This window comes from Notolabrus celidotus, chromosome 10 (assembly GCF_009762535.1).
Source record: "Notolabrus celidotus isolate fNotCel1 chromosome 10, fNotCel1.pri, whole genome shotgun sequence".
Lineage (NCBI taxonomy): Eukaryota > Metazoa > Chordata > Actinopteri > Labriformes > Labridae > Notolabrus > Notolabrus celidotus.
In genome coordinates this window covers 28,015,829-28,030,325 of record NC_048281.1, presented here as the reverse complement: position 1 = coordinate 28,030,325, position 14,497 = coordinate 28,015,829, and the positions used below count along the sequence as shown (strand labels likewise).

Genomic DNA, 14,497 nt, shown 5'->3' with positions numbered 1-14,497 from the left:
AGTGGTTCAATCCCTGGCTCGTGTGTGTGAATGAGATGAACTTAGTTTCCTGATGAGTGATGGTTCTCACTCTCTGCCATCACTGTGTGAAAAGTTGAAATGCAGAGTAAAGATCTCTGAGTGGTCAGAAGACTACACAAGCACTGAGCGCAGCAGCTAGTTAGCTTAGCATTAGGAAACAGGTGCGCTGGCCCTTTAAATAACTTGTTGTTTCTCGTCGTTTGAGCCCGTGTGAAAATGAAAGGATGGAATTTAAATTTAACCACATCCACAGTGACATTTCCCACATCCACGGCTTCATTCACTGACCTGATTTTGCTCATATCACATCTCTGAATTCACAAACTAAGACCCGATCTGACCCGACGTCACCCTCATTACCATTCTATTAAACCCCCCAGCACCCAAACACACCCGATCCTTCACCTGCATCACTGGATGATTAATATTAATGTGCTCACCTATACACTCTATGCATTTCCAAGTGGGTACACACATTGTCTCGGCCGACCAACACACACATCCATCAACACAAACACACACTTGCTGACAGAGACATAAACACTAAAGCCAGCAAACACACACGCGGCTACACACACGCTCTCGTTGTCAGCCTTCAGCTCAGATGCGGGCCTTTCCAGAGGGGCTCGGACTAATTGATATTCTCCCACAATGCCGAGGGCTTCTCCAAGGAAGCTCACTCTGCAGAGCTGCTGACACGGCAAATTCCATCACTGCTTCAGACTTAAAAATAGGATCAAAGGATGAGGCAGTGTGCGTGTGTCGGAGTGTGTGTGAGAGACAGATAGAAAGAGAGGGAGAAGAAGGGATGTGTGTGATGATTCCTCAGTGGGTTGTCACAGCGTTGCTTCTCTACATCTGGCTTTCTATCTATGCCTGTGTGATACTCCTCTTCATTTTTATCACTCGTTATTGTGTGTTCTTTCTCTTCTGAGTCCTAAAAGTGATCATCAGGTGATTTTTATCTCTGTAAAATAACAGCCTGAGTTTAATACTTTAGTTTCATGAGACCTGTTACAGCAAACAAGACCAATTATAGTTCATAATAAAACTTAGAGTATTTATTATGTGTAAAATTAAGTGAAGTGCAATGGAGCAGCAGTGCACCAGACCAGCAGTGCAAAACAAAGCTCAGTAATAAACCCTGCGTCAGGAAAGTCATGGCTGGTTACCCTTAATGAACTGCATGCAGACTGCAAAACCCATGTTTACATTTTACCCTATTTATTTTCTTAACAACTTAAAAGATGTTCGTCCAAAGTCACACCTTTAAGTACCAAATAAAGGAAATGTGCTGCAATGAAATGCAGAGAAAGCAGCCAGCAACCTTTTCTAACTCAACCTCTGATGATGCAGCCTCTCTACTTAAAACCCATTTTTACAGACTTGCTTTTATGTGACTTCATCCTTCTAACTGCTTTCTTTCTAATTTATTATTATTTTTAGATTTTATCCAACTAATGAATTGTTTTAAATTGTATTTAATTATTTTATTTAATTATTTATTGTTTTAATTTTTAATCATTTTAATGTTCCTAATTTATCCTTCTCACTTTTTCTAATTTACCTGATGTGATGTCGTCTTCTTATTCCTATAACCTCTTTTATTGTCCTTTTAATGCTTTTATTTACTGATCCATTTATTTTTTTTAAAACAAATTTTATTCATTTTAACATTAAATGACTGCAGTACAACAAACAGAGACAAGCAAATAAATACATGTATGCAAAGTGTATAACAGAGAGTGCACCTAACAAAATAAATAATGAAAATCAAATAAAACAAAAATAATAATAATACAGAAACAAACAATATCAATAGTAATACTGATCCATTTTTAATTTATTTGTAATTATTTATTTATTTCATTTATTTATCCTTGAAAAAGGATAAATAAAATTCCTCCTCCCTGTCTGTCAAAATGTTTAATTTGTTATTTGAATCATGCTGTTTGTCAAAGCACTTTATAAACATTTGTTTTTGAAGGTGCTATATATCTATAAAGTTATTATTATTATTATTATTGTTGTGTGACATTAGGGTGGCCAATTAGATTTCAAAGGGGTCATGCCACTTGTAGCCATCTTTGTGGATCCGCCCCTGCTGCTGCTGACCTTCTTGTAACACACATGGCTTGAAAAAAACACCGCTTCATTTTAAAATAAACACCAAATGCATGTTTTTCAGTTATTTGATGCAATTGCTTACTAGATCAAGAGCAACAGGTGCTCCAAGTCTGACCACAAGGGGGCGCCAAAATCAACAAAACATATACCCGCATCCTCAAGCTGCTTTGAAACTCTATTTCTTCTTCATCACAAATGAGGCATCATAAAACCGTGTTGTTGTTATCTGGGTTATTTTCCTGTAGTAGACCAAACACTGCTGGTGACTGGCCGGAGGGCTGCACTTGTACTTAATTGTGCTTCTTACATCTTCCTCTGTAATCAGGTTTTTTTTTTTCTTCCGTTTCTGATTGGATGACAAAAAAGCCTCCAGCCATGTTGATCTTTTCTGTCTCCTTTCCAAGTGACCCTCTTCCTGAAGGCCAGGGAGACTTAATTAGGTTACTTCTTTCACCTTATGGAATCAGAAACTCACAATTTTAACAAGATCTCATCCTGAGTCCCACAATGTGACATCATGTCCTGTTATTTCTTCCCCTCTGATGAGTTTATCACTCATAAAAACATACATAGCACCTAATTTTGTTTTAATTCAGCAACTGAGGCGTTCATTTTTCTTTTTTTTTGTATCTGAGAGTAAGCTATTTGTGACACAAGCTCACACTGTGTTTCATTAATGTCTCAGTAGGAAGCTCCACACCTCAGGCCTGCTCCAATCTTCGTCCCACGGGGAGGGGCAACACTCCATCACACTCACAACAGAGAGACATATTGTAATGTGGTCATACATATTCTCTGGTGGCATATTTAGTGCACCCGCTGGGGATTATGTGATGTACATTCAAATGGTTTTATGACCCTCTGCGTGAGATGATGGAGCAGCTTTTTTAAAGGTCCGTGAGCAGACACTTAACGTATCAGCTCCTCGGCTTGTTTGGATCCCAATCTCTCGGGACTTTTTGTCTAACCTTTCCAAATCGATCATTCATCGAGAGTGAGGAAGGAGAAGCCATGTCGGTGATAACAAACACTTCATCATGATACACTTAGGGATTTTTTCTCAGTTTCTACTCATTCATTAACTCACCTGCATGTCATCAGGCTGTTTCAAGATATAACCTCAGGAAACCCTCAAAGATGAGGCCTGAAAAAGAGCTACATGCTTCATCTCATGTTACATAACCTGTATCTATGATCATTACAGAACTCTCACTCAGTATAGAGATAATTATATTCAGAAGTCTAAAGTGAATCGCTCATAAGGTCATAATTAACTGCTGCTTCACTCGCCTGTGTAGCCGTGTCATGGTTCGGCACATTTAGCCTTTGAGATAGTGATGATGCCTCTTACACTAGTTTTCATAATGATAGTGGAATCATTAAATTCACTGCTAATGGAAGGATAAAGCTCTTCAGTGCTTTTGAGGTTCTCAGATCAGCATCAGATGATTGTTCATCTTCAGTTTCTTTTTCACCTCCATAGCAGAAATCTTGAAACAGAAACTTTGGGCAGGAATTTTCATTCAACACTCAAACATTGAGGAGCCTTTTCTCATTGCTGAAGACAGTTTACCGTTTAAATCATCTTGTTTTACAATGCTGAATGTACTAAGGATTTTTCTTCTTGTTCTTCTGTCACTGCTATATCTGGTTCTCATCCTCTTTTCTTCATATTGTTCTTGTTTTTCTTTCTCTAATTCTTTCTCATTGTCTTTCTCCTGTTCTTGATCTAGTTCTTCTTTATCTTGTTCTTGTTCCACTTCTTCATCTTGTTATACATCAACTTCATGATGTTCTTATTCTTGTTCTTCATCTTGTTGTTGATGTTTTTCTTCTTCTTAAATCATGTTCTTGTTCCCTATGTTTGGTCTTTATGTTCTTCATCTTGTTGTATTTGTTGTTCTTGTTCTTTATCTTGTCAATAATTTATATCTTCTTCTTCTTCTTCTTCTTCTTCTTCTTCTTCTTCTTCTTCTTCTTCTTCTTCTTCTTCTTCTTCTTCTTCTTCTTCTTCTTCTTCTTCTTCTTCTTCTTCTTCTTCTTCTTCTTCTTCTTCTTCTTCTTCTTCTTCTTCTTCTTCTTCTTCTTCTTCTTCTTCTTCTTCTTCTTCTTCTCTCCTCCTCCTCCTCCTCCTCCTCCTCCTCCTCCTCCTCCTCCTTCTCCTCCTCCTCCTCCTCCTCCTCCTCCTCCTTCTTCTTCTTGATCTTGATCTCTATCATCTTGTTTATGTTGTTCAAGTTCTTCATCTTGTTCTTGTTTTACACCTTCTTCTTGTTCTTCTTCTTCTTAATCATGTTCTTGATCTCTTCGTGTAGTTCTTGTTGTTCCAGTTCTTCATCTTGTTCTTGTGTTACATCTCTATCTTGTTGTTCTTCTTAATTATGTTCTTGTTCTCTATCATCTCGTTGTTTTTTATCTAGTTCTTCATCTAATTTTGTTGTTCTTGTTCTTCATCTTGTTTTAGGTTTTTCTTCTTTACTAATCCTGTTCTTGTTTTGTTTTCTTCTTTATCTTAATTTTGTTCTTGTTCTTATTTTTTTTCATCTACTTCTTGTTATTCTTCAGCATCTTGTTGTTCTCTCATCTTGTTACAATTCTCCTTCATTTTGCTCTTCTTTGCCTTCTTGCTTTTGTCTTTGTTGTTGTTCTTCTTCATCATCTTCTTTTTCATCTCTTTCTCTCTTCTTTCTCTTGTCTTTTTCTCTCTACTTTTACGAACATTAATATCATTTGCTATGCTGACACAACATCAGGCCAAAGCTTGCTGTGTGTGATTGTGATTGAACAGTCAGGGTTTGTTGATACTGTTTGTCTTTCATACAACATCTTTTAATCATGTACCTGTAGTATTTAGAATTGCTAATCTTGGTCCATGGAGTCCCCTGAACGTACTCGCTCTCTTCCTCCTCCAGGCCTCACCACTCACTCGCGATACGAGACCATTCACAATAAGCTCTCCATTCCCCATCTCTCCTTACATGCCCTTTATGTGCACTCGTCTATCTCCACTCTGTGATTAGCTCCACTATTAGACTCATCAAAACAAATGAGATACAGACACACACACACACACATGCACTGCAGTCCATAAGCTGGCTGTTATTGCCTCTGTAGATGGACTCATGATACTAAGCGATTACACAGCAAAGAGGGGAACACGACAAGCGTAAAAAAGAAAATGACATAAATCCCATCCCTGCAAAATCACAGCTCATCACAAATTCAATTAAGTCAGTCTTTGATAATGCTCTGTGATTTGATTCAGGCAAGTTACGCTCCTCTTTTATTCTCCCATGTCAGAGAAGTGCTGAGTCTCCCTGTTTGTTTTTGCTTTTAGGACGGGTGATAAAAGAACACAGCCCTGCAGCAAAGTAACAGCAATAATCAAATGGGTTGTTTATCCCGCTCCCATTGGGTGACATTTGCTTTTTCCTCTGCAGCGGGATATCTAACAAACAGTAATGTGATTTCCTCGCAGAAGATTCGATTAAACTGTTCCGACCCTGATGAGGCTTCACAAGTCTGCATCAGATGCTGCTTTTTCTCCATGTTTTTCCATATGGCACTTGATATTATGTTCGCCAGTACTGTTTGCATCAAAATACATGGATAAAAAGAAGTATTCTAGGCGTTGTTTTTTCAACAACAGGCTAATTTCTGTCAAATGATGTCCTTAGGCAACATTTAGTCGTCTTTAATTTGCAGATAGCCTCCGACAAAGTGTCCAAACATGTTAATCTAAATGCCTTTCTCTGTTAGCTGACTAAAAAGGATGAATTAACGTGTTTCAAGTCTTTGAGCTCGGGGCAGACTGTCAGCTCACCGTAACAATGTTAGGTCCTAGAAGGGGGCAGTATAAATGGGGTCTCAGGAGTCACAGGAAAAGGGTCTTAGAGGCTTGTTTGGCTTGGGAATGGGACCGCCATGGACGCCCACACGTTCACATGCAGGAGGAAAAAAAATGTAGGTACGTTCGCCCTGATTGCTGCTTCATGAATCATTTCACAGGGTTTTGATGTGCTTGGTGACAGCTCCCATTGTATTCTGTTTGATGTGACGAGGATTCCAGGGATTGGAGACTCATGGATTATTCTTTCTCTAGCTGTGTGTGTGTGTGTGAGGGGTAGTGGGGGTTTTGCATATTTGTGTGACATGTGGGAAGCTTGTCTGACTGTCCATGCATTCTAAGTCATACTGTGTGAGTGGAACAGTGAAAACCAGAGTGCAGAGCTTCTCCTCTCCGGTATCTTTCCAGAACATGCATCTCATACCCGGGTTCATTCTCTCTATGCAAGAGTGCCAGAACATATACTGCTACCTTAATATTAAACTACATCAATGCAAAACATATTACTGCATGTAGTCACCTCTTTTTATAATTCATTACAATTATCCAGCTTTCCTTCTAACCACCCAGATGTGTTAAATACTTGATTCTGATTGGTCAAAACCCCTGTGACAATGGTTATTAAATCTGAATAGCAAAGGAGATGATCGGGACAACCTGATTACACATCACACATATCATACCAATCCCTGGAGAGGAGTTACAGGACATCTACTGTTTATGATTTCACCTCTTCCTGTCAATTTGAATCTCTTTATTCAGGGAGCACAAAACTGTAGATAGTATGTTTTATTGCTGATCCGTCACCAGCAGAGAAAAGAAGAAGAGAAGAGGTAAAACAGTGCAGAGAATAGCGAGGGATGTTAAACACATGAAGCTGAGTCAAAGGGACGTCGATCAAATTGAAAAAAACAGACAAAATAACCACAAACTGCAACACTGTATGAGCTTTGGCAGAGTTACAGGATTGGTTGAGTTAGAATGAAATACAAACAGAAAAGTTACAGGGAAGAAAAGCTATTTTCTGCATTTGTTAGAAATGCCAACAAGGACACTGCTAATGTTTAAACTTCACAATGAATGAAACTAGATCAACCCTATGATCATTTAGCATCCTAAATAGTTGTAGCCTCTTCATAGCTGTTTGAAATACATGGTGTGATCAGTGGAAGAGTGGTTTCCTTAATAGGAAGGTTGGAGGTTTGATCCTAGCTTTTGCAGTCACATGCCGATGGATGTTGGGTAGAACACTGAACCCTAAAATGTTCCTGCAGGCAGTTTGAATGGGAGAAGCACCCTGTGTAAAGCACCCTCTGTAATGGGTGTATGTCTGTGTGAGTAAAAGGGTGAATGTGACATGTACTGCAATTTAGTCATTATTCGAATAGCACTTTGAAAAACAACTGCATTGAACTGATTTAAAAAACTACATGACATATCATAACTTGTCTTTTATGACCAAAATAATTATCATAGTCACCTTATTCTATGTTGTCTTGTTCCAAACTTTACCCAAAAGCTCCAGCTGTCACTTTTATCATTTATTGTCATCATTAGCAAGAGTATAGAATTCCCTGTCTCTAAAAAGTGATTTACAGACACAATCTTCTGCTTACAATCGCTAAACCTGCAGGTTTTTATCCCCCCAAGCTCTTGTTTTACTTCAGGCTGCAATTTTACAGTCGAGCAAAACAAGCCCAGAGCTTCAACGGAAGTGGACTCAAACTCCTGTCATCACAATTAAAGATTAGCTATGTGAGCAGAAAATGAAACTCCTCTGTGCTGTGCTGTACTGTGCTGTGACAGTAGCAGTGCAGCTCTGCACGTCTCTGGTGGTGCAGGGACCCCATTGTTGAGCTGACAGTGTCCGCTGCTGGCTGGAGCGTTAACTGCAGTGTCTCCTCCAGCAGCGCGAAGCGGGAGGCTTCTGCACCGCCACGAGACACATGGGCGTGCATCCATGGAGAGAGAGAGAGAGAGAGGGAGGGAGGGAGGGAGGGAGAAATAGAGAAAAGGAGAGGGGAATCGAATGAGGAGGAAAAAAGCACCGCTTTAACACAGAATCACCAGGACAATAAATATCCCTTCATGAGAATATGATCAGGTGTTTACTTTGATTTGAACACTAAGACTGAACATCCCAATGTCCTGTGTTTTATCTATACGACATCTAAGGCTGTTCTTGTGATGTGAATTATTAAAGCAGACACCCCCCCCCCCCCCCCCTGTATAGTTGTGTATCTGCCGCTTCAACCCCTCCTGTATTTTGCACATCCCTACAGCTCAGTATCAACAGGTGTGTCTCTCGTGCGCAGAATAAACGCGCTCCACACATGGCGATGTAATCCAACGCTCCTCTCCCCTATGAGCCCAAATGTTTAATTACAGCCACAAACAGCAGATGGCTCTCTTGAGTTTTAATTCCTGCGCCTGTGATTGAGTCTTAGATGATATTCAACCAGCAAACAAGACAAAAAGGATCACTTTCTTTTCTTTTTGCCCTGGCTTCTATTTTGTAGGGGGGTATACGTACAATTGAACGTTTAAATATGATGGAAAGAGACGGAGTGGAGAATTAAATAACATCTCCTGGTGGTGGTGGTGGTGGTGGTGGTTCACGTCCAGCAGTCTCTGGTGGACGTTCAAGTAAAGGTTATGATGTCGGAGTGAGAGAAATGCCTCGGTGCTGAAATTAGTGGAGCTGTCCGTGGTGCTGAAACCACATAGAGCGAATGGATCACACCGGCTCGCAGTTAAATGATATGAATGTGCTTCTGTTCCACACTTGTGTTCCTCCTTAGAGAATTACATAAAGTAGTTGTAGTTTCTTGGATTTTGTTCTGCATGAATTATTTAGATTTGACTGAAAGACTGAGGTCAAATGTGCAAACACAGACATCCTTTATGGTCGTTTATGTTCGGGTTTTCGATTATTTTTTAATTTTAACTTTTTATTATATCAGTTGTATAATTCCAGTGTTCATCAACCTTATACCGAAGAACACAATCCCTCCATCTGAAAATCCGCGCGCCCATTCCCCTTCAAGCAAGGGCTTGGTGGTCGAGAGGGAGGAGGTGACAGTGGGGGGAGGGCACCCACTCCACTCAGGCGTGTACTAACGAGTGGTTACGACTTGTTGATAGGGAAGATTTTTTTTGATCGGAGGTGTATGAGCTGACCAAAGCGTGTTTTTTTTTTCTCTTTCTCTGTGAGCGTGGGGGAAATGAATTGTGCAACGTTACTTTCTTTTTCCGCCTTTACGCACTGATCGACATATGTGCAATCTTCCAGCTCTCCGTGTGCTCTGTGGGAGAACCCACGGGGTAGACATGTTTCCACCTGATCGCCGGGGGGTCTAAGTTTGTATATGTGTTTGCAGCCTGCCACACAATGCAGACGTCACCTCCACTGGATTCAGATCAGTTTTGGTGATGTCTTTCTTTTTCTCCCTCCTTGGCTCCTTTCGCGCGCAGCAGCTCGGTTTTTATTGGGGAATACAGTGAAGAAAATATGTTTTGAGGTAGTTGGAATACAAGATTTTGTTCATTCATGGTGCTGTCTATATTTCGGACTCTCCTCTGGGTGCGTATTTCTCTCCATCTCCAAACGTAACACTGTTGATCCTTCGCCGTCGCGTATTTCGCTTCTTGCAAACTTGGGAGTCCGCTTCGCCCGGGCTGCTCTGCCTTCACTCGAGTGCCGATCTTCATAGGAGGCGCCTGTGTGTGCTTGATTTGCTGGCGGCGCACATGCACGGGCGTCCCCATCGCTTCACCCAAACAGCGACTCCTGACAGAGAAACCCTCGTCTGGAGGAGAGGAGAGGAGGGGAGAAGGCGGAGGGGGAAAGCAGGAGAGAGTGGGTGAATGTGCTGTGAGGACGCTGCTGCAGCCGGTTATTGGACATTTAAAGGAGGCGATGCCGCTGAACATGACACAGACAATGAAAAACATCACTGTGCAGGTATGAAATACCCTCTGAAATCTCCGTGCGCGTGAGTTTGGCTGATAGCCCTTCATCAAGACTGCATGTATGGAATTACGCATGAACTGATCTCATCTTTTCCATCATGTCCAAGAATTTTCCGAGAGATGATGGTGACAGCTGTTTTAAAATCGCAGTTACCATGTAGTGTTTGGACTAAAAAGAAACCCAGCTCCTGAAAAATCCACATTTTTGACATTTGACATCACGGTACGGACCGCTCAGCCGCCACCATGGGACTGTGACCCGGGCTGCGAGCTCCGAGAGGCGGCTGTTTGTGTAGTCTGTGCTCCGTGTGCAGACTGGACCTGAGCAGTTGTGACATTTTGAGCCATGGCTGCTGCTATCGCGAGTGGGCTGATCAGGCAGAAGAGACAGGCGCGGGAGCAGCATTTGGACCGGCCCTCGACCAACCGACGGAGGAAGAGCCCCAACAAGAACAAGGGGCTCTGCAATGGGAACCTGGTCGACATCTTCTCTAAAGTGCGCATCTTCGGCCTCAGGAAGCGGAGACTACGGAGACAAGGTGTGGGAACTTTAGTGTGCAAGGTGTTTGTTTTGTGCATACACCCAACTACTGCTTGATACCGCTGATAGGGCCTCTAACAGTCATAATTGCATCACCAACTATGTGGTCAAAGTGCAGGAATAGAATGAATCACACTCATTTATTTCTGATTAGACGCGCCAAATTGCGCCTCCGTGCGTAAAAAGTTAAATTAAGTAGGAGTAAGCGTTCTATTTTGTGCATTTTCCACATTTTGCTTCAAATAATAAACCTTGCCTCTGATTTCCATGCATTTCCAGGGAGCTGGCAGGCTCCTGACAAGTTGTATCAAATGGTTTCGACATGTTTACCGAGCTGTCACCTGGCTGGTTCTGAACACGGGCCTCTGATCATTATGAGGCAAACACCCAATCTGAGCTGCTTCCCTACACAAACAAATCACAAAAGAGGGCAGAAATGAAACTCATTCATATGCATGTAAAAAAGGTCATTCCTCCCGATGGAGAGTGGAGGTTACGCCTTTCAAACATCATCTTTTCTTGCATAATTTCTTTGTTCCAATTCCTGTGCCAGTGGCCCTCTGATTGCTCCAGCTGAGATTCAGCTCCTCTTATGAAAATGTCATGAGCACTTTTTGCTGTAATGTGGCAGCCTGGGATTGTTAAAGAGCACTGTCAACCCTTATTACTCTGCTGGAAACAGTGCCAACTGAGAGGATAATATTTCTTGCAAAAATGAATTAGGGTAATTCATTTAGGAAAGAAATTAGTCTGATTGTTTCCCCTTGTTAGGGAGTGATAGAGCGGCTCTAGCCTGTGTTCCTCTTGGAATCATCAGGTATCAAACCTGTTGCATCACACATACTGCAACTCCACTGCCATGTTGGATAATTTAACACCAAACTAAGACTGTAGACAGCGTTTACCTGCTAAAAACACCAACATTTAGTGTTATATCTTTTCTTTTGTCCACTTGAAGCCATTTTTGCAGGTGACTGTCTCAGATATAAAAGAGGTAATAGGTACACATGTCCCCTTTACAAATCCCCAGTCATTACATGGATCAAAAGGGATTTAATACGACAAAATCCACAGTATATAATGTCACAAAGAGGCCACATGTGGACTCCTGAATGGCAGGCTATAATCGGCTATCCTCCAGGCTGCTGTTGCAGCCTCTGTGTGCATGTGTTAGGATATATGTGTGTGATTATCCGTGTCTTTATGTCTTATTGTCTGTCCTCGTCTGTTACCTCGGGATTGGCTTGTGGGGTTTTTATCTTTTCATTCGAACATCAGTCGTGTGCAGCTGCCTCCAAAATACAGACATGCAGAGATGATGCTTTCCCTCTGGTGGAGGGATTTAAGCTTTTGTCATTTAGATTGTGGTGATATTTTAGCATGTATACATCTGAGATATGGACTTCTGGCAACCCTGAAATGACCTCTCAATATCACACCTCCAACGGCCATTTTCTAGAGCAACTTGGGGGCCTCGGAGTAAAGATGATAATCCACAGTAACAGTGCCAACATTGGTGCTCTGTGAACTGTGTCGTGAGGCTTCACAAAGCACGACCCCGCTGCCTGCAAGAGGAGGAACACTCCCACTAAAGTCAAAGTGAAATTAAGGGGAAAGCTGCTCAGTTTGTCCTCGTTTTTTGAAGCGCTAATCAGAAACAATCTGTTTTCTCTTATGTTATTTGATGAGAGGCCTAATGGGAATATACTTCATTAATTTCTGCCTCACTTGAGAGTTAGGAGAATCTTCACCAAGCGACACCCCTGCACACAACCTCTCACACACTTTTCTTCTCCTTATTTCTCTACATTATCACGAGAGCACACAGCTTAGGAAGACTAATGGCTTGTTTGGTTTGCTTAATTTAATATCAGGCCCCCAGAAGGACTCTTTTATTTTTTGTCGTTTTGTGTTTCTGTCGAGTGAATAAATGCACCACCGATCATATCCTAGTGATAACAACAGGCAGACACACACACAGTTGTCTCCATTTCCCAGGTGAGAAAGAGACATCGGGCTTCCCCCGTGACAGCTGAGCCCGCAGAGAACAGAGCAGCTTTCTAAGCGTTGCGGCTGTGATTATAAATTGAAGCTAAATTCAGATTCCCACAGAGATCTGTCAGGACGATGGAGAGGAGGTGTCTGAAATGTACTCTACAGCGGTATTCCCTTTGGCTTTGAGTATTGATCTTGTGAGCGAGACACTAGATTAACTATTCTTATGGGCTGTATTGATTGGAGCTGACATAGATTGTGTTTTGGCGGCAGATTGTTTGAAGGGAAAATGTATCAGTGATCATAAGTCAATCATCTGAATCTCTATTCTTTCTTTTCTGAAAACCTTGGGGAATATGGCTTGGGAATGTGAGAATATATATGATATCAGCAATGTGAGTCCCCCCCCCCAATGCATCCACAGAAATCTGTTTATAAATATACATTCATACCTGTCATTTAACTGTTTGGACCATTTCTTATGTCCCTGTGGGCGTGGCTGATCCTATCTGGCTGACATAGTGTCGCTCAGCTACACAGCAAAGGTGCAAATCACAGTCAGCTGTTTGCAGCCCTAAGTCTGTTTTAGTATATGGAGTCAGAAGCCTCACAATGTGAATAGTATTAATTGTTATTGGTCACTTTATTTTATGTTAGTTAACCATATCAAAGTCAGCAGTTAGCATGCATCTAAAAGGTATAACTAAATGGAGCCATAGTATTACAAATGTAATCTTTTTCAACAATGCTCAACAAGAACTGGCATAAAAAGATAATCGGCAACCTGCTCTAAACCACGTCTTACATCAACCACATTCAGCACTCAACACCTGAAGCTCTCTTTGATCAACAGTAATAACTCAATACTTGGTGAATGATGCGAATGCTTGGTGTGAGAAATAGCTGCTGTGTGACTCTTCCTGTGATTGATTCATGGAATTAATAGTGTAATAAGTATCAGAGCTAAGCCCCACCCAATATAAATTGAAACCCAATATCAGAAAAGTGTACAAAAACCCAGCAAGTCATGGCAGATGGTTGTCCCTGACTAGTCTGGTTCTGCACAGGGTTTCTGCCTGTTTAGAGGAATGGAAATGACAATTCCACAGACTGTTTCAGATAACAAATAAAGTAAAACTATCTGAGCTTAAACAAGTCAAATTTACCCAGAACCCAGCCAGTTGCATTAGGTGGTTGCTCTGGTTCTGCTCAGGGTTTCTACTTTTTTTAAAGGAACATTAACGGCATAACCTATTTTTGTTGAAAAATATCAGAGCTTAACCAAGAAACATTTAAGAAGGATACCTGTAAAGTTAACAAAACTTACCCACTCATGGCAGACTGCTACCAAACAGTGAGTTTGCTTTTGTTTCAGCTTTCTGCCGTTTAAAAAAAAGATGTCTTACTTTTCTTATGAATGGATTGTGGATTGTGAATGCATTATGTTGGAATTTTCTGAGCACAACCAAGAAGCAACCTTTTCTGTAAAAAAATAAATCAATGCAGAAGTGCAAAAAACTGCAGTTCCTTGAGTTTCTACTTGAGGCTGGCAAAGAAAGCCAAGGGGACCCCATTATCACACCTTTTAAATTGCCCATTTTTAAATGCAAACATACAGCCTGGTACAAAAGACAGTTTGGTCTGAACGCCCATTTCTCCATATGTGTGTTGCTTGCCAGGAGGCTAAAGGTCTGCCTCTATTTCACCTCTTTGCCATTTTCTAGTTCAATCGTAAGTTAGGTGGAACCAGCATTTCAAATATGACTACCACCATCATTTGGCTTCATAATGCCACCTCAGAAACCAATGGGGGACATTACTGAGACTACAGTCTATAAGCACAACCACACCCAGTTCAAACCCTATACCATGAAAGTGTACAGAAACCCAGTCAGTCATGGCAGATAGCTACTCCATTGAGTCTGGCTCTGCTCCTGTTTTCTTCCTGTTAAAGGAAGACATTTCACTTTTTCAATTATATCAGAGAATCAACT

At 41.3% G+C, this 14,497-nt stretch overlaps 1 protein-coding gene and 1 long non-coding RNA gene across 3 annotated transcripts in view; one reads left to right on the top strand and one right to left on the bottom strand.

Moving 5' to 3' along the window:
* Positions 1–14,497, top strand: part of fgf14 (fibroblast growth factor 14) — a 168,854-nt gene that overhangs the window by 88,175 nt on the left and 66,182 nt on the right. Inside the window, exon 1 of one of the 2 annotated variants that reach the window (XM_034693855.1) lies at positions 8,761–10,506. The exons of the other annotated variant lie outside the window; for it this stretch is intronic. Coding sequence (XP_034549746.1) covers positions 10,314–10,506 — 193 coding nt within the window. The 5' untranslated portion in view covers positions 8,761–10,313. Of the gene's footprint in view, positions 1–8,760; positions 10,507–14,497 lie in introns of those variants that run through there. 2 annotated transcript variants of the gene reach the window in all.
* LOC117820173 overlaps positions 1–14,497 on the bottom strand; it is a 185,378-nt gene that overhangs the window by 110,656 nt on the left and 60,225 nt on the right. The gene's annotated exons all lie outside the window — the stretch shown is intronic.